General features: G+C 41.0%; 1 protein-coding gene across 4 annotated transcripts in view; it reads left to right on the forward strand.

Annotated features, from left to right (window-relative positions):
• Positions 1-18,104: 18,104 nt before the first annotated feature.
• The window catches only part of LOC150076716 (luc7-like protein 3), a 192,071-nt gene continuing 191,078 nt past the window's right edge, over positions 18,105-19,097 (forward strand). For all 4 annotated transcript variants that reach the window (XM_090386953.1, XM_090386956.1, XM_090386954.1 and 1 more), the window contains exon 1: positions 18,105-18,298. In XM_090386953.1, the coding sequence (XP_090243079.1) occupies positions 18,194-18,298 (105 nt within the window). In that variant the 5' untranslated portion in view covers positions 18,105-18,193. The remainder of the gene's footprint in view (positions 18,299-19,097) is intronic.

Raw genomic sequence — 19,097 nt, forward strand, 5'->3', positions numbered from 1 at the left:
GGCTGAGTTAGTCGGTCTCGGGCATAGATAGCAAGATTTTTTCCCAAGATACTGGGGTTTTTCGTCAAGCAAACAGAAATATCGACCATCGAACACACGCAATTAAAAGACATAAGACACAGCATCGCAGATGAATTTAATTATTCGAGTGGCCTAAATATATTAGTAGTATTCAACATTTGTCTGCGTGGGTAGCACAGTGGTATCGTCACCGTCCTCCCCACACCGGGTGGAAAAGGCCCGGGTTCGAATCCCGTCGATGATGCGAGGAACTTTAATGGGGTTTTTCCACTCAGTGGCTGAGTTAGTCGGTCTCAGATTAGAAATAGCATTTCTAATCTGCTCAGTTAATGATTCATTTGGGAAAATATTCTAAAAAAACATAGCTAGACCGAATAAAGCAATTCAAGAACCTGGAATTGAGTTATGTGTAATTGTGAAATTATATGTAATGCTCTTCTGGATTATTTGATTGATGTTCGAGACGAAGACAAATTTGATGATTTTGAAAAAATGGCAAAAGAATTCATTCCAAATTCTGATTACAAACAATATGAAGACTGAAAGTGGAAAAGGAAGAAACCATTTGATGAAACACCAGAGGAATTGGTACCAGCAGAACTGAGTGCAAAAGATACATTTCAAATTCAAGTTTTTTTATTAAAATTCCGTTTATTAGCCCTCGGCCATGAGTTTCTACAATGCAGAGAGGCAATACTCCAGACAAGCCAGTGGTTGCAGCTTTGTCCAAAAGGTATTCTTGACAAAGTGCCGGACCAGCGTGGCCGTATAGAGAAGTATCATCTATCTATACAGTATAGACAGAGCCGCCGTAATTGGGTAGGCGAGGTATGCGTTGCAATTCAAGAGGGCGGCGAAATTTTTTTTTGATATTCTTTTCTGATTGGTTAACACTTATCAGTATTCAACATTTGTCTGCGCATGTAGCACAGTGGTATCGTCACCGTCCTCCCCACACCAGGTGGAAAAGGTCCGGGTTCGAATCCCGTCGATGACGCGAGGAACTTTAATGGGTTTTTTCACTCCATGGCTGAGTTAGTCGGTCTCAGGCATAGATAGCAAGGTTTTTTCCCATGATACTGGGGTTTTTCGTCAAGCAAACAGAAAAATTTACCATCGCACACGCAATTAATAGACATAAGACACAGCATGGCAGATGAATTTAATTATTCAAGTGGCCTAAATATAATAGTAGTATTCAACATTTGTCTGTGTGGGTAGCACAGTGGTATCGTCACCGTCCTCCCCACACCAAGTGGAAAAGGCCCGGGTTTGAATCCTGTCAATGACGCGAGGAACTTTAATGGGCTTTTTTCATTCTGTGGCTGAGTTAGTCGGTCTCAGGCGTAGATAGCAAATTTTTCCACCAGAAACTAGGGTTTTTCGTCCAGCAAAACAGACATATCGACCGTAGAATACACACAATTAACAGACATAAGACACACAGCACAGCAGATGAATTTTATTATTCGGGTGGCCTAAATATAATAGTTTGGTTTTTTTAGTATTCAACATTTGCTCCTTCGCTGAGTTTGTCGGTTTCAGGTGTTGATAGCCTGGGGTTTTTTGTCCAGCAAAACAGACAAATCTGCCATAGAACACACGCAATTAACAGACATAAGACACACAGCATGGCAGATGAATTTAGTTATTTGAGTGGCCTAAAAATAATAGTAGTTAGTTTAGTATTCAATATTTAGGATGTCAAATTTTATTTTGCTTACTGGCGGCACATAGGAAGGCAGCGCTACTGAGTACAAGAAACATACTGACAATGCTGAGTTTGTCCAGGGACAACTAATGCAACAGCTATAGGGGCTTACAGTAAAGCATAAAGACACATGTTTAGAATAGAATACAATACAATTTTTGAATAGAATACAATACAATTTTTGAATAGAATAGAATAGAATACAATACAATTTTTGAATAGAATAGAATAGAATACAATACAATTAATAGGAAAGACAAAATTATTGACACCTGTAGTTTAAATTAAATATACATAACTGGTGTGACTTGGCTATCATTAAATTATCGAGATTAGCTAATGCATGAGAAACTGCAGTTCAATATATAAAGATTGGAGTTACCTGATGAGGTATGTGCTCCCCTAGACATCTAGACTCTAAAGTCATGGTGAAAGAAGAGGAAGGATGTAACATTGTGGTTATATTTTGTTAGGTGGAGATTCGTTAGTATGAGTTTAGCTGCGTGTGACAAGGGAGCTCTGTTATGGACTATTAAGACCGGGTCTATGTTCAAACAGTTGACAAAGAACAGAGTGTTGAATATGAAGTGCCTTTCGATTAAACAGAGTCGAGTTAGAAAAGGGGCTGGTGCACTAGCGTAGCTACCCTTTTTCGGGCCTGGAGGCAAAGAACATGTTGGGGCCCCTACTTAATTAATGAAAATTGCAAAAATAGGAGTCAGCCAAAGACGCCGGGCCCCTCAAGGCCCCGGAGGCAATTTCCATGCCTGCCTACACGGTAGTTATGCCACTGGGTTGGCATTGGTTTGGATCTTACTGCTTTCCTGTGGATTCTCCAAGCTATGACTTCCGAAATTTCCGGGAAATCAATGTCGGCGTTGTACAGCTTGGTAAAGAAAGAAAGGTTGTTGTACCAGATTGAAAGTGAGAAGTCAGAGTAGTTTAGGCAGTCGACCATGAAAGCTCGGGAAGAGACAGGTTCATAGCTAGACTTAAAGAAAGTCCATTTAAGAAACCGGTATTCAAGGGAAGAGATCCTTTTGAAGTTTGCATTGGCCACGCCGGCCCAGACAGGGGAAGAATAGAAAATTTTGGGTTTGATGATTTTTGTTTTGTCAGCCAAATGGCTCTTGTGAGTTTTTTGGACAGGTAGTTTAAATGAGTAGCGAAGTTGAATTTTGAATTGTAGAAAATTCCCAGATATTTATAGTCAGTTACTTACTTTTACGATAGGAATTGTTTGTGCATTCAGCGAGGTGGTTATCAGAAAGATGCTCTTTTTAAGTAAGATTTGGAGATGACTTGATTTTGACGGTTTGAGTGCTAGATTGAAGGAGTTGAGGTAGAAAAGGAACTCTTGGAGGGTGTTGCAGAGCAGCTCTTCAGTGCAGTTAGCTGATTGACTTGAGTCTGTGGTGGCAATGATTTTAACATCGCCTGCATAAGACATTACATGCTTATGGATTACTAAAAATGGTCGGAGGATTGAAGAGAACATTATTTCCGATAGCGTCTACCCTGTTGGGGGAGGGGATTCCAGATGAGCAAATGGCACAATAGAATTTATTTTTTGACCTTTACTGTTAGGACCATTTCTTTGTGGAGGTTGGCAAAGAGCTATAATAGATTACCGTTGAAGAGGTAAAACTGTTCGAGGAGGTTCTGGAGAGTGTGTGGAGACCGCATCGAACGCAGAGCTGATGGCTGTGTAAATTATGTCGATTTGATTTTTAGAATCAAGAGCTTTCAGTTTATTTGGTTTGTTGCGAAAAGATTGGTCGATGTGGATCTTCCGATAATTCCGTAGTGAATCTGATTATGATATATTGGGAAGAGTTGCTTCCTCACTGTTGGTAGCATATATCTTTCTAGGAGATTTAATACAGAAGATGAGATTGATATTGGCCTAATGTCTTTGCATTTCGGTAGTGGGAAAATTTTGTCATGAGCCCATTCTGAGGGAAAAATTTGTTATTTACGGCCAGATTGAAAAAATTGTGTTATTTAGCATTAGCATTAGTAGCGGCATTTGATGCAAGAAAGCAAGCTTATGCAGCATCAGCCAAAAAAAAAAAAAAAAAACCACTCCCACTTCACCCCTCTCTTCGTTCAAAATACCTGTCCAGCTGAGTCTTAAACTTATTTAGGCTATCAACTTCCACGACAAGGGATGGAAGTCTGTTTCACCAACCAACCACTCGCTGGCTAAAGGCAAATATCCGCACGTCTATCCTACATCTGTCTTTCCTCAATTTGAATTTGTGCTCTCTCAGGTGATTATTCTGAGCGAGAGGAAGAATCCCATCAGCATTGACCATGCTCAAACCATTCAATGCTTTATACACCTCTATCAGATCACCTCGATGGTGCCTAGTCTCCAGACACTGTAATTTGCAAAACTTAAGCCTTTCTTCGTAAGAGCACCCCTTTGTTCCATTCACTAATCTTGTTGCCCTTCTCTGTACTCGTTCCAGAAGCTCTACATCCTTCTTGAAATGAGGCCTCCAGGCCTGTATACAGTACTCTAGGTGTGGCCTGACCATTGCCTTATACAAGGGAATAATCACCTCCTTATCCCTGCTAGAAAAATTCCTATATATCATTGACAATACACCATGAGCTACTCTTGCAGCCCGTCTGCACTGCTCAGAGAACTTCATATCTGCCTGCACAACCACCCCCAGGTCCCTTTCATTCTCTAACACTGTCATCGAGAATGAGAAGCTAAAAGCTGTCAATGAAGAAATCAAGACAAGGTCTACAATACTGGAAAAGGCCTTAGACATCTGCGCTAAGCTTCCGCAGTCTTCACTCGAGCGGGAACTGGGCCTAACCAAAGAACCTGAATCAACTACAGTGCCCTCTTATGCCGGTGCTGTATTTAAGAACCTTCCAACCTCTAAACTGGGTGCCTCCATCCAAGGGCATCCACCAGAGACCAGTCAACAAAACCCCCAGCATATAAGAAAGAGAACCCTGATAAAACAGCAGAATCTGGTCGTTATCAGACCCATTAACTCCAAAGAATCACATACAAGTGAACAAATCAAGACCAAAATAATGACAGAGTTGAAAGATGATCTCAAAACTACGAAAATAAAAGCAATAAGAAAAACTAGAAATACAGGCATAGTGATCGAAACGGAAACTAAAAAAGAAGCTAACAAAATTATGACCAATGCAAAAATAATGACAATGGGTCTAAAGGCAGAGCCGCCAAAAAAGTTGGGGCCCTCTATCATCATTTTTGACCTCAGTGACAACCTGACCCCACAGCAACTCACTGAGGAACTATACTGTAGGAACTTGCAGGAGTACTTCCCAGACTTAGAGGCAGATGCCTTAATCACACCTAAATACTCAAAAAAAGTCAAAGGAGGAGGAGGCAAAAACTGGATTGTTCAAATCAACCCAATCGCCTGGAAGGTCCTTAACAATCAAGCAAGGGTCTACATAAACTGGGGCAGCCACCGCTTTCGCGAACATGTGGCTGTGCCTAAATGCTTCAAGTGTTGTAGGTTCGGCCACACCTCACACACTTGTATCCAGACAGTGCCAACGTGCGGCCATTGTGCTGAAAAAGGCCACGAATTTAGCAGCTGTCCTAACAAAACCAAAGATCCTATTTGTGTGAACTGTAAAAGTTTCAAAATCGACTCATAACATTCAATCAGAGACAGAATATGTCCAACATATATAAAAGCCAAGGGTCAGCACCAACAACGGATCGATTATGGGGAGACATCTTAAAAAATTTAACTTCGAAGAGGTAAAAATAATGCAAATTAACGCACAGCGGGCCCGGGCTGTGGTCGGCCAAATCAGGATTCGGGCAGAAGAGGACAACACGGATGTAATTATCCTGCAAGAGCCGTACACCCATAAGAACCAGGTCAGAGGCTATCCCTTGACCTACAAAGTCATCCAGGTGGAAGGGGAAACCCCCTGGGCAGCAATAGCTGTAAGAAACCCTGACATCACAGCCACAAAGATAACACAACTTTGCACAGCCTGGGCCGTATGTGCCCACATTATTACAGCGCTTGGAAACTTTTACGTCGTTGCCGTATACTGCCGTCCAGGAGAAGATATTATCAGGGCTATAAGATACCTTCAAAGTGTACTAAATACTCTTCCTGAAGGGAGAATTATCGTTGGGGCAGATGTAAACTGCAGGTCTCCCGCGTGGTACAGCACAACACCAGACCGTCGAGGAGCAACAAACGGCCAAAGACTGGAGAACTACCTGGGTAACTCCCCTTTCGGAATCCTCAATCAGCCAAACAACCTCCCCACTTTCAGCAGCACCCTTTGGGAAGCCACCATTGACATTTCTCTTGCTACAAGAACCACAGCCAGCTATATCTCCGACTGGAAGGTCCAAGATGATTGGACGACCTCGGACCACCGAGCCATTACATTCAGGATCACAAAAAACTGTAATAGACAACCAATTTCCAGAGTAATGCAACATAGATATGCAATAGAAAAAACAAACTGGGACACGTTCAGGGGTGCCCTGCTGGAAATGGTGGGAAAACAGCAGCAGAAACTCAGGCAAACTCAAAATCCAAACCTTCTTCAAAAAGAGATTACCACCCTATTAACACAAGTCTGCAATGCCACAATTAAAAGGAAAAAACCTTCTCCGGGAGCGGTGCCCTGGTGGAATGAGGAGCTTCGAAGGATGAGAAAGGAGGTACAAGCCAAACGAAAAGCGTTCCAAAGGGCGAGAAGATCTTGGCCTGATGTGGAGGTCGAAGAACTTAAACAAGTATATCGAACAGCAAGAAATGTGTATACGGAAAGAATAAAGAAATCAAAGCAGCAATCCTGGGAGCAACTTGTCTCTTACACGGGAAATTCTGATCCCTGGGGGGTGGTGTACAAAATCACCACGAACAAACTCCCCAGGGGGGAAGTGAACACCGCTACAGAAACCCCGCAGGGAAACCTAACCACCACCTGGAGGGACTCAGTCTCAAACATCTTAAACAACGTTTTTCCTCCAAACATTAATCCAACAACAACTGAGCAGCATGAGATCTGCAGAGAAAATGAAACCTATTGGACTGGACAAGTTGAACCGCAGTTCACACATGAAGAACTCCTAGCCGCAGCAGCTCTTATCAAAGGGAAAAAATGTCCAGGGCCTGACTTGTTCGAGCCTGAGATTGTGAAGAAGGTTGTGGAGCTTTCCCCGGAGCTATTGCTGCACCTATTCAATCTCTGCCTACACACTGGCACCTTCCCTGATGACTGGAAAGTTGCAAATATGAAACTTATCCTTAAAAATCCGACAAAACCACCACATCTACCAAGTTCGTACAGGCCCATAGCCCTATTGTCCGTATGCAGCAAGCTCCTAGAGCGTCTCCTCCATGTACGGATCCAAAGCCACTATGAGAAAGCAAACCTAATATCTCCAAACCAATATGGTTTCAGACCAGGGCGTTCCACACTTGATGCTCTACAGGCACTGCTCACTGAGGCCCACCAAGCAGACAGAAAATACTTCCTGATGATTACAATTGATTTCGCGGGAGCGTTCAACACCCTTTGGTGGCCGAGCGTCCTCCGCAGACTCAGGCAAGCAAATGTACCGCACAATTTGTTCAATATCATGAAAAGCTACCTCTCAAATAGGGTAATCACAGTAAATGCACCTTATCAGAAATTCACAAGACGGATACACCGTGGCTGCCCCCAGGGCTCGGTCCTGGGGCCGACCTTATGGAACATGGTGATGGACGAATTTCTATGCCTTGACCTCGGGGAGGTTCGTTCACAAGCCTTTGCTGATGATCTCATCCTGATGGTGACTGCAAATTCCAGGGCCCAGCTTGAGACATTGGCAAACCATGCACTCCAAATCCTCCAGGACTGGGCAAAAACACACTGCTTGACCATATCACCATCAAAAACAAACTCTCTGCTTCTTAAAGGAACTCTCTGTATTACAAGACCACCACAGATTAAAATTGGAAACAAGACCATAAAGTTGTCAGAGCAACTGAAATATCTTGGCATAGTACTAGATAGAAAACTCTCCTTCCAAGCTCATCTCAAATACATCAGAACCAAAGTGAGAAACTATACTGCCATGGTTGCTAGGATATCCCGTCGGGACTGGGGTCTCAGCAAGCGAACCCTCTCGTTGTACTACAAGGCTATCTTCATCCCTGTGATTACGTATGCAGCCGGAATTTGGTTTGGCAAGGCTACGACTGCAGTAAACAGACGAATCCTGGATTCCACTCAACGCACGGTCCTGCTCTCCATCTCTCGTGCCTGCTGCACTGTGAGTACTCACGCCCTCCAGGTCCTGGTGGGGGCCCTCCCCCTCGACCTGGAGGTGGTGAGAAATGGAATGTTGTATCATCTGTCTAAGGGCGTGTCTCAGACCTGCTTGGGATTCGAGCTGAATCTTACCAACAACCAAAAATTTGAGAAGAGGAGACTTCAAGCACACATGCAGTGGGTGTGGCAGGACCGCTGGACAAATTCAACCAAGGGGGAAATCACCAGGAGATTCATCCCAGATGTTAGCAGAATCTATCCAAAATCCCCATTATGGTTTTCTCCAGGCTTGTATGCCACGTATTTGCTTACTGGCCATGGTTCAATAAAGGCAAAACTAACAACCTTTGGCCTAGAAGAGGACTCAACATGCGCCTGTGGAGGAATTGAGGACTGGGATCACCTCATGCACGAGTGCCCCCTCTACGATGACCTCCGCTGCCAGCTTATCACAAAGTTGACTTATATACCAAAAGGCAAAGAAAACCACTTACTGGATACTAAGGAAGAGTATCAAGCTCTCACCAACTATGCACAGCAGCTTTTCTTGAGGAGAAGACAACTAATTGCAGCAACATGATAACCCTCTACTAAATGAACCCAGGGACCCTGATGGTACTGGAACCAGGCAGCTAAACTTAACCAGCATTACCATCATTGGTGTGAACTACTATACATTCTCCAAAATGTCACCCATCAAAGATAACTACCAAATAACTACCTTTGAATAGAGACAACCCACAAATTAAGACAATCTAAGAAAGACAAAAGGTTCTTATTCTTCTGGACTTGTCTCTCATGGATGTGACCAATAAGACAATCTCCTAGATAAAGACTGACAATGCCACCGGCATGCCATTGGATGTCAACTTCTTTTCTTGGCCAACTAGCATTCCGAACCATGTACCCTAACTTGTTTCACTTTAATACCCCCTCCCCTGGTAGGGAGAGGGAGGGGACGGGTTTCTGTCTCCTCCCCCTCCCTGCTACACCCTTTTTTTTTCTCCTGGTGGGGCCAGTCTCCACTGACCTTTCTGGGGTTGCCTTCCCTATCATCCCCATATTTCTATCTGTCCCCCCCCCTCCTCAGTCTTCACCCCTACTCTAACTAAATATGCATTTTATTCTATTTTATTTTTATTTTATTATAATTTTTTTTATTTATTTATTATTATTATTATTACTTTTTTTTTATTTATTTATTTTATTTTTTTATTTATTATTATTATTTTTTTATTTATTGATTTTTTTTTATTATTATTTTTATTTATTTTTTTTATTTATTTATTTATTATTATTATTATTATTTTTTTTTTTTTTATTTTTTATTTTATTTATTTTTTTTTTTATTTATTTATTTATTTTTTTTTTTTTTAGGCCCTTGCCACTGAAATCTTAGGAAATTAGGTGGCAGGGCCTGCCAGAGTAATTACTTCTAATGCGATCCCTCTATGCCTGACCTGCCTCCTCGGGGTTAAGTGTGGGCAACGGGGGGTCCCACTAGGGGCCCAACGGCTAAAAGGTCAGAGGAACAACACAACATGACACTACACAACATAAACATGTACCTTACACTTTTTAAAATCTCTGGCCTTCACAGTGTTCTGTGTTTCACAAACAGAGTACACAACACGGAGATGGGGGAAACCCCTTGGGCCGTTAGACAATGAACACTTTACACTTTACACTTTTGTCAGTGCAATACCACAGAGTTGATACGTTGCTCTGGGGTTGCTGTTTCCCATGTGTAGTACTTTACATTTGTCAATGTTAAACTTCATTTGCCACCTCCCAGCCCATCTGCTCAACCTTTCCAGATCCTGTTGCAGCAGCATAGTGTCAGTAGTGTCCTTTACAACCCTGTCAACCATTGTATCTTCTGCAAACTTGGACATTAAGCTTGATATACCATCATCAATATCATTTATGAATACAGAAAACAATAATGGACCCAACACTGAGCCCTGAGGGACTCAACTAATAACATTAGTCCACGACGAGCAGTGTCATTGATTACCACTCTCTGTCTTCTCCCCCTCAGCCACCCCTTTACCCACAGCAGCAATTTGCCTCCAATGTTACACTGCTCCAATTTGTGCAGCAGTCTTTTATGTGCAACAGTATCAAAAGCCTCTCTAAGATCCAAATATATAATATCAAAGTTATTCCCTGCATCCACATCCAGTTCCTTTGTGACTGCATCATAGTATCCAATCACATTGGTCAGGCAGGACTTTCCCTTAACAAAAGTGTCCGAGCTATAACTGAAGTCTTGTCTAAATGATCCTGCAGTGCTTCTTTAACTAGTGCCTCCATTAATTTTCCTGGAACAGAAGTTAAACTCACAGGTCTATAATTGCTTGTGTCAGCTTTTGATCCTCCTTTGTGAATTGGGGTCACATTTGCACATCTCCAGTCTATGGGTACCTCCCCTGAGTCCAAGGAAGCTCTCATAATTATGGCTAAGGGTTTGCTTACTTCCTTTGATGCCTCCTTTAATATAACTGGATAGATCCCATCCACCCCAGGTGCCTTTCTTGTGTTTATCTTCAACAATTTCTCCTCCACTTTACTCTCAGTTATTACAAGATTCTCTAGCTTACTGCTAGAGTTGAATACACCTCTGGCTTTCCCCTCGCTAAATAACTCCTCATGTGTGAATGTCGATGCAAAATATTCATTTAGTTTGTTAGCTACCTGAGCAGGATCATCAACAGTTGACCCATCGATATCAAGTGGACCAATCTGATTTAAGAGCAGAAGGTCTAAAATGTAGACATAGAAATTTTGATCATAAAGATCGATATGTTGTCGTGTCCTGCGGTACCTTTAGATGAGTGCAAAAGATAATTATTAGTATCTTTTGCACTAATCGGAAAACAAATTTGATCATTTTGTAAAAAATTACAGAAGAATTTCTTCCAAATTCTGATTACCGACAATATGAAAACCGAAAGCGGAAAAGGAAGAAACGATTCGACGAAGCACCAGAGCAATTGGTACCAGCAGAACTGAGTGCCAAAGATACTTTTAGAATTCAAGTTTTTTTATCATATTAGCATTATCATTAGTAGAGGCATTTGATGCAAGAAGCAAGCTTATGCAGCATCAGCCAAAAAAAAAAAAAAAACACTTCCACTTCACCCCTCTGTTCGTTCAAAATACCTGTCCAGCTGAGCCTTAAACTTATTTAGGCTATCAACTTCCACGACAACGAATGGAAGTCTGTTCCGCCAGCCAACCACCCGCTGGCTAAAGCAAATTTCCGCACGTCTATCCTACATCTATCTTTCCTCAGTTTGAATTTATGCCCTCTCGGGTGATTATTCTGAGCGAGAGGAAGAATCCCATCAGCATTGACCATGCTCAAACCATTCAAGGCTTTATACACCTCTATCAGATCACCTCGCTGGTGCCTAGTCTCCAGACACTGTAATTTGCAAAACTTAAGCCTTTCTTCGTAAGAGCACCCCTTTGTTCCATTCACTAATCTTGTTGCCCTTCTCTGTACTCATTCCAGCAGCTCTACATCCTTCTTGAAATGAGGCCTCCAGACCTGTATACAGTACTCTAGGTGTGGCCTGACCATTGCCTTATACAAGGGAATAATCACCTCCCTATCCCTGCTAGAAAAAGTCCTATATATCATTGACAATACACCATGAGCTACTCTTGCCGCACGTCTGCACTGCTCAGAAAACTTCATATCTGCCTACACAACCACCCACAGGTCCCTTTCATTCTCTACCACTGTCAGTGTAGTACCACAGAGTTGATACGTTGCTCTGGGATTGCTGTTTCCCATGTGTAGTACTTTACATTTGTCAATGTTAAACTTCATTTGCCACCTCTCAGCCCATCTGCTCAACCTTTCCAGATCCTGTTGCAGAAGCATAGTGTCCGTAGTACCCTTGACAACCCTGCCTACTTTTGTATCGTCTGCAAACTTGGACATTAAGCTTGATATACCATCATCAATATCATTTATGAATACAGAAAACAATAATGGACCCAACACTGAGCCCTGAGCGACTCCACTAATAACATTAGTCCACGAGGAGCAGTGTCCATTGATTAGCACTCTGTCTTCTCCCCCTCAGCCACCCGTTTATCCACAGCAGCAATTTGCCTCCAATGTCACACTGCTCGAAATTGTGCAGCAGTCTTCCATGTGCAACAGTATCAAAAGCCTTTCTAAGATCCAAGTATACAATATCAAAGTTATTCCCTGCATCCAGTTCCTTTGTGACTGCATCATAGTATCCAATCAAATTGGTCAGGCAAGACTTCCCCTTAACAAACCCATGCTGTGTCCGAGCTATAACTGAAGTCTTGTCTAAATGATTCTGCAGTGCTTCTTGAGCTAGTGCCTCTATTAATTTTCCTGGAACAGAAGTTAGCATTAGCATTAGCATTAGCATTAGTAGAGGCATTTGATGCAAGAAAGCAAGCTTATGCAGCATCAGCCAAAAAAAAAAAAAAAAACCCACTTCCACTTCACCCCTCTGTTCGTTCAAAATACCTGTTCAGCTGAGCCTTGAACTTATTGAGGCTATCAACCTCCACCACAAGGGATGGAAGTCTGTTCCACCAACCAACCACCCGCTGGCTAAAGGCAAATTTCCGCACGTCTATCCTACATCTGTCTTTCCTCAATTTGAATTTATGCCCTCTCTGGTGATCTTTCTGAGCTAGAGGAAGAATCCCATCAGCATTGAGCATGCTCAAACCATTCAAGACTTTACACACCTCTATCAGATCACCTCGCTGGTGCCTAGTCTCCAGACACTGTAATTTGCAAAACTTAAGCCTTTCTTCGTAAGAGCACCCCTTTGTTCCATTCACTAATCTTGTTGCCCTTCTCTGTACTCGTTCCAGCAGCTCTACATCCTTCTTGAAATGAGGCCTCCAGACCTGTATACAGTACTCTAGGTGTGGCCTGACCATTGCCTTATACAAGGGAATAATCACCTCCTTATCCCTGCTAGAAAAATTCCTATATATCATTGACATTACACCATGAGCTACTCTTGCAGCCCGTCTGCACTGCTCAGAAAACTTCATATCTGCCTGCACAACCACCGACAGTTCCCTTTCTTTCTCTACCACTGTCAGTGTAGTACCACAGAGTTGATACGTTGCTCTGGGATTGCTGTTTCCCATGTGTAGTACTTTACATTTGTCAATGTTAAACTTCATTTGCCACCTCTCAGCCCATCTGCTCTACCTTTCCAGTTGCAGCCGCATAGTGTCAGTAGTGTCCTTGACAACCCTGCCAATCTTTGTATCGTCTGCAAACTTGGACATTAAGCTTGATATACCATCATCAATATCATTTATAAATACAGAAACAATAATGGACCCAAAACTAAGCCCTGAGGGACTCCACTAATAACATTAGTCCACGATGAGCAGTGTCCATTGATTACCACTCTCTGTCTTCTCCCCCTCAACCACCCCTTTATCCATAGCAGCAATTTGCCTCCCATGTCACACTGCTCCAATTTGTGTAGCAGTCTTCCATGTGCAACAGTATCAAAAGCCTTTCTAAGATCCAAGTATATAATATCAAAGTTATTCCCTGCATCCAGTTCTTTTGTGACTGCATCATAGTATCCAATCAAGTTGGACAAGCAAGACTTCCCCTTAAGAAAACCATGCTGTGTCCGAGCTATAACTGAAGTCTTGTCTAAATGATCCTGCAGTGCTTCTTTAACCAGTGCCTCCATTAATTTTCCTGGAACAGAAGTGAAGCTCACAGGTCTATAATTACTTGTGTCAGCCTTTGATCCTCCTTTGTGAATTGGGGTCACATTTGCACATTTCCAGTCTATGGGTACCTCCCCTGAGTACAAGGAAGCTCTCATAATTATGGCTAAGGGTTTGTTTACTTCCTTTGCTGCCTCCTTTAATATAAATGGATAGATCCCATCCACCCTGGGTGCCTTTCTTGTGTTTATCTTCAACAGTTTCTCCTCCTCTTTACTCCCAGTTATTTCAAGATTCTGTAGCTTACTGCTAGAGTTGAATACACCTCTGGCATTCCCCTTGCTGAATAACTCCTCATGTGTGAATGTCGATGCAAAATATTCATTTAGTTTGTTAGCTACCTGAGCAGGATCATCAACAGTTGAACCATCAATATCAAGTGGACCAATCTGATTCATCCCCTTCCTTCTAGAGTTTACATAAGTAAAGAACTCTTTGCTGTTTTTCTTTGCATCCCTTGCCAAGGATTTCTCGTAATCTGCCTTCGCCTGCCCAACCTCCTTTGTAACTTGGTTGCATATCAACTTGTATCTATCATAGGCTTCTGTGTCATGTGTTAATTTGTAAGTATCCCATGCATTTTTCTTCTCTGCCATATGCCTCATTAGTTCATCTGACATCCATTTTGGCCTAAACCTTGAACAATATTTCTTAGTTGGTATGTAAAGCCTAGTAGCTTCCAAGATAAGTTCTTTGAATTCTTCCCATTTTGAATTTCCTGTTGGTAACATCATCAGTTGGTCCCACTGTATAGAATTTAAATACTGTCTCAGTCCATCGTAGTTGCCTTTACGAAAGCAATAACCCTTCCCTTTACCCTAATGGTAGTTACCTCTTTGAGTAAATCCCACTTCAGCACACTGTGATCACTGCCACCTAGTGGTTCATTTATCTGCAGATTCTTAATGCATGAAGAATCACTGCTGATAATCAAATCAAGAGTATTACCCTCTAGTTGCCTCCCGAACATGCTGATGTAGAAAACAATCATCCAATAAATCCACAAAAGCCTTGCTAGTGTGTGAGTGACCAGCCCCCAAATTCCAGTCAATATCTGGGAAATTAAAATCTCCCATTATAAGACTCTCTGATTTACTGACCCACTCTATTTCCCTGTACAGTTTCTTATTATACTCATCAGAGTCATTAGTGCTATCGCACACTCCTGCTCTCAATTTTGATCTTCCAATGCTTATGTCACGCCAAACTGACTCGACACTGCACTGTCCAGCGATGTCCACTGGCTTCACTTCCTTGGATTTTATGTATTTCTTAACTAATAGCATAACCCCTCATCCCTTCCTATCCAGTCTATCCTTTCTGTAGATGTTGTATTCCCCAAATTCCAGTTCTGCATTCCTTATATCTGTGTGACACCACGTCTCTGATATCCCAACAATATCTGCCTTTGATGTTTTGAGCAATACCTCAAATTCATCAAATTTATTTAATAAACTCCTAGCATTGGTGTATACGCAAGTATACATTCACCTTTTTCTATTCTTAGCTACCCTAACACAATCCATGTGTTTACTTGTACCGCAATGACTCCCAGCAGTCTCTGAAATATCCTGCATCTCATTTTTAGTCTGAAATATCCTGCATCTTGCATATTGTAGACTACTCACAAAAATGACCAAACGACCTGCTGCATACAGTGCATTGCATAATACCTTCAGTTTTCTTATATTGTAAATGTCAAAAGAAGAAACTCGATCCAAAGCCACAGCATTAGTCAACACCTACTCCGACTTAGAAATAGACTTCGTTGATGAATTCCTATTGTTTTCGGCACTATTCAAGGACAAAATGTCTGTGGCAGAATCAATAAAGGCACAAATAAAAGATAAACTGATTACTAGTTTCCCAAACATACACATAGCTTTAAGAATTTATCCATCCGTAATTGGATAGGAATGAACAAATATGCCACGGAAAGGGAAATAATGATTGAAGGAGCAGTAATTGAAAAGTTGGAGTCATATACTTATCTGGGACAAGTTATTAGCTGTAATAATGATAAATGGCTGGAAGTCAAGAGAAGAATAAATTTTGGATGGATAGCATTCAGGAAATATAGTCACATACTGAAGAGCAATATCCCAGTTTGTCTGAAACGTAAAATAATGAATCAATGTATACTCCCCACCATGACTTATGGAAGTGAAACTTGGGCACTCACCAAAAGAATGGAAGAGAAGCTAAGAACTACACAGCGAAGAATGGAACGAATTATATTGGGAATCAGACTGTTAGATAAGAAGAGAAACACATGGATTAGGCAGCAAACTCAAGTAAAGGACATTCTTATCAAAACTAAAGAACTAAAATGGTCTTGGGCAGGACACATAGCTCGAAGACATGATGACAGATGGACTAAGAAAATAACAGAATGGTACCCAAGAGGAGCTAGAAGAAAACCTGGAAGACAAAGGCGGAGATGGATAGATGAAATTCATGAGTTTTTGAGTAGTAAATGGATGGCCAGTGCTCAAAACAGAAGGAAATGGAAAGTTACTGGAGAGGCCTTCATCCTGCAGTGGATTGAAAATGACTGATGATGATGATGAATTGGATAGATAAATTATGATAAACTTTGAAAATCGCTTATCGTCGTCTATGTATCGAGAACGATATTACTCGTCATATGGACTTCGAGGACGTTATTACAGATTTTGCTACAACGAGAAACCAAAGCAAGAAACTTTTGTGATCTTTAGAAATGTTACAAGTAATCTAGATATTGACGATATTGTACAATTTGTTTCCTTTTAATTTCAAGTATAATGTTGAAGTTTTATAGTTACATTATTTTTAAATCTGAAACCTTTTCCTTCCTATTTTTTTTTTTTTTTTTTTTTTTTATACTTCTTTTCCTTCTTTCTTAAGCCCTAGGCACAGTGCCTAATGGGAAATGCGCTCCTGACAATCATTGTCACACACGTACATATGTCATTGTTCCTGTTAATCCATAACAGTTATCACGTCTTCCAGGCCAAACGTGCGACACTGTTTGAAGACATAAATTGCATATCCCTCCCCAGTTTTCTTCACTTGAATTTCCTCACCTCTAAGACCGCCCTTAATCTAGCGTTCGTAGAACTTTTTGCACACCTCATGACTTGGATGTTACACCGTTTTTCAGCATCTTTAGGGATGCCCATCACCAGGCTATCGCCATACATACTACCGTTTGATAGCCCTTTCGGCAGACACTCCTCAAACGTGTAAATCCACTACCCTAAAATGTGAGACAATTATGGGCTGCTTTAGAGATTGCCAGGGGCCAATTCCAGATTTCGATAACATATCTTCTCGGGCATAAATATTAAAAGTTAAAAAATTTACTTCTCTTAGACTGTTGGTTTAGTGGCTCTTATTATTATTATTAGCTATATGGTGCAAGGAAGCCTGAGGCTTATGCTGCACCAGCCAAAAAAGTTATCCTGAGAGAGAGAGAGAGAGAGAGAACTAGAAGGGAATCACCAAGAAAGAGAAGAATGATGATATCCAGCTCAGGACTTCCATGACTTTAGGTCAGCGTTTCCCAAGCAGATCCCTGGGGGTATATATATAGGGGTCCGCAAACATGTTTTCATTTTTGAAGGGGTCTGCAAACTGGTTTTTGATTTTTGAAGGGGTCCATAAATCTCAGTAGTTTGGGAACCGCTGCTTTAGGTCATCGAGCAACTATGCCCTCATAAATACAACTTTGTAAAGTGCACGGAATCAGACCCACTTTCTCTTAATTCCTCTGCAGATAATATGGCAATGGGTATGCCTAGATGAGCTTAAGGACTTTGTAACATCGATGTCATGACGTGCGTAAGCCATTCAACAACCCCCAGATTAAGGACAGTCTTAGAGGTCAGGGAGCAGCATGTAGGAATTAATATTATTTTGTTTTTGGATTTTGATCCTTTTCAGTCGAAAGCCAAGCCAAGTCTAAGTCTAAGTGGTTTTACTTAATATGTTTCAACATCAGCTTCTGACAGTAATCGGACCAAGGCCAGTTATGCAACAGCAGCGACGTTAACCGCTGAGCTATTCATGGGGAACGGATGAAGATTGTTCTTCGAATAGGTTGAAAACTAAAGAGAAATTACAAACAAAAAAAAATTAACTAAACTGCATAGTTAATCAGTATCAAAAATCTAAAGTAGAGATTAAAAAAAAAAAAAAAAAAAAAAGAAATAACGTACAGTACCGTCTCCAAAGTTTTGTCCCTAATAAACCTAGTGTTGCATTTCTTTGTTAGAGGGCGGCTGTTATACATTGATGGATTTGGGTTCAAGAATAGAATATAGGAAGAAGTCTTCATATGAAATAAGTATAGTACGGTGTGTCATTTTGTGTTTAATTTCGAATGTAAGCAAGCGTGTAACACCTAAAATGGCTCTTGCATCAGCACAAGCGCTTTTGGATGAGTTAATGGGACGTGATCGAAATCTTGATGCTAAAGAAAGAAAACAAGATATTGGATGGGATGAACCTGAAGTAAATTAAAACTTACTTGTCGTAGTGTTGCAGTATATTAGCATTGTTTGCGTGATGTCTAATTTTATTGGTTTGTCATAAGGCGAACAGATATTCTGAAGTATAAAATGTGACAACACTCTGTCTGCAAGTGCGTTTGCTTTATATCTTTATACGAATAATGACATAAAAATGAGATAACGTTCACATTCGTACTCGGTCATGTTAAATCCGTTGCAACTGAATTCCAATATTTGTTTTTCATTATATAACAAAGCTGTGTTATGGGGTCTGCGAACCTTTTTTATAACGATATCCCGTTATAAGGAATATACTTGTATTTCTAGTTTTTTTTTTTTTTTTTTTGAAGTGTGTTAATAATTGTTGTTTTCATTATTAAAATTTGAGAAGTTAGGCAAAATGGTTAATGATTAATATAACCTAAAAATAAAGATAAACCTTACTATAAATTACATACTGCTATATATATATATATATATATATTATAATAAATGACACTTATGCTATGTAATGCCCTTCCATTACTATATTATAAAATACACCTGTTACTGACAAATTATTTTCATTGCAAGTAAGCCCTCTGTAAAAAGTTTTGATTAAACTTTAAAATACAGGGTGCAATCCCCTGGACTTTTGCGATGAAAACTGATTAGCAAGTCTAACTTCACACCCTCTTTCATAGGGTGCTAATCACTGCAGTTGAAATATGATGCACAGGCTGGTGAACTGTGGTTAATATTCAGCTAGTGAAAAAAAGGTTAGTTTATGCCACTAATTCGGGACAGATTCAAGCAAAAAA

The sequence above is a fragment of the Mastigoproctus giganteus genome, chromosome 12 (assembly GCF_048544385.1).
Source record: "Mastigoproctus giganteus isolate SK-2022 chromosome 12, ASM4854438v1, whole genome shotgun sequence".
Taxonomy (NCBI): domain Eukaryota; kingdom Metazoa; phylum Arthropoda; class Arachnida; order Uropygi; family Thelyphonidae; genus Mastigoproctus; species Mastigoproctus giganteus.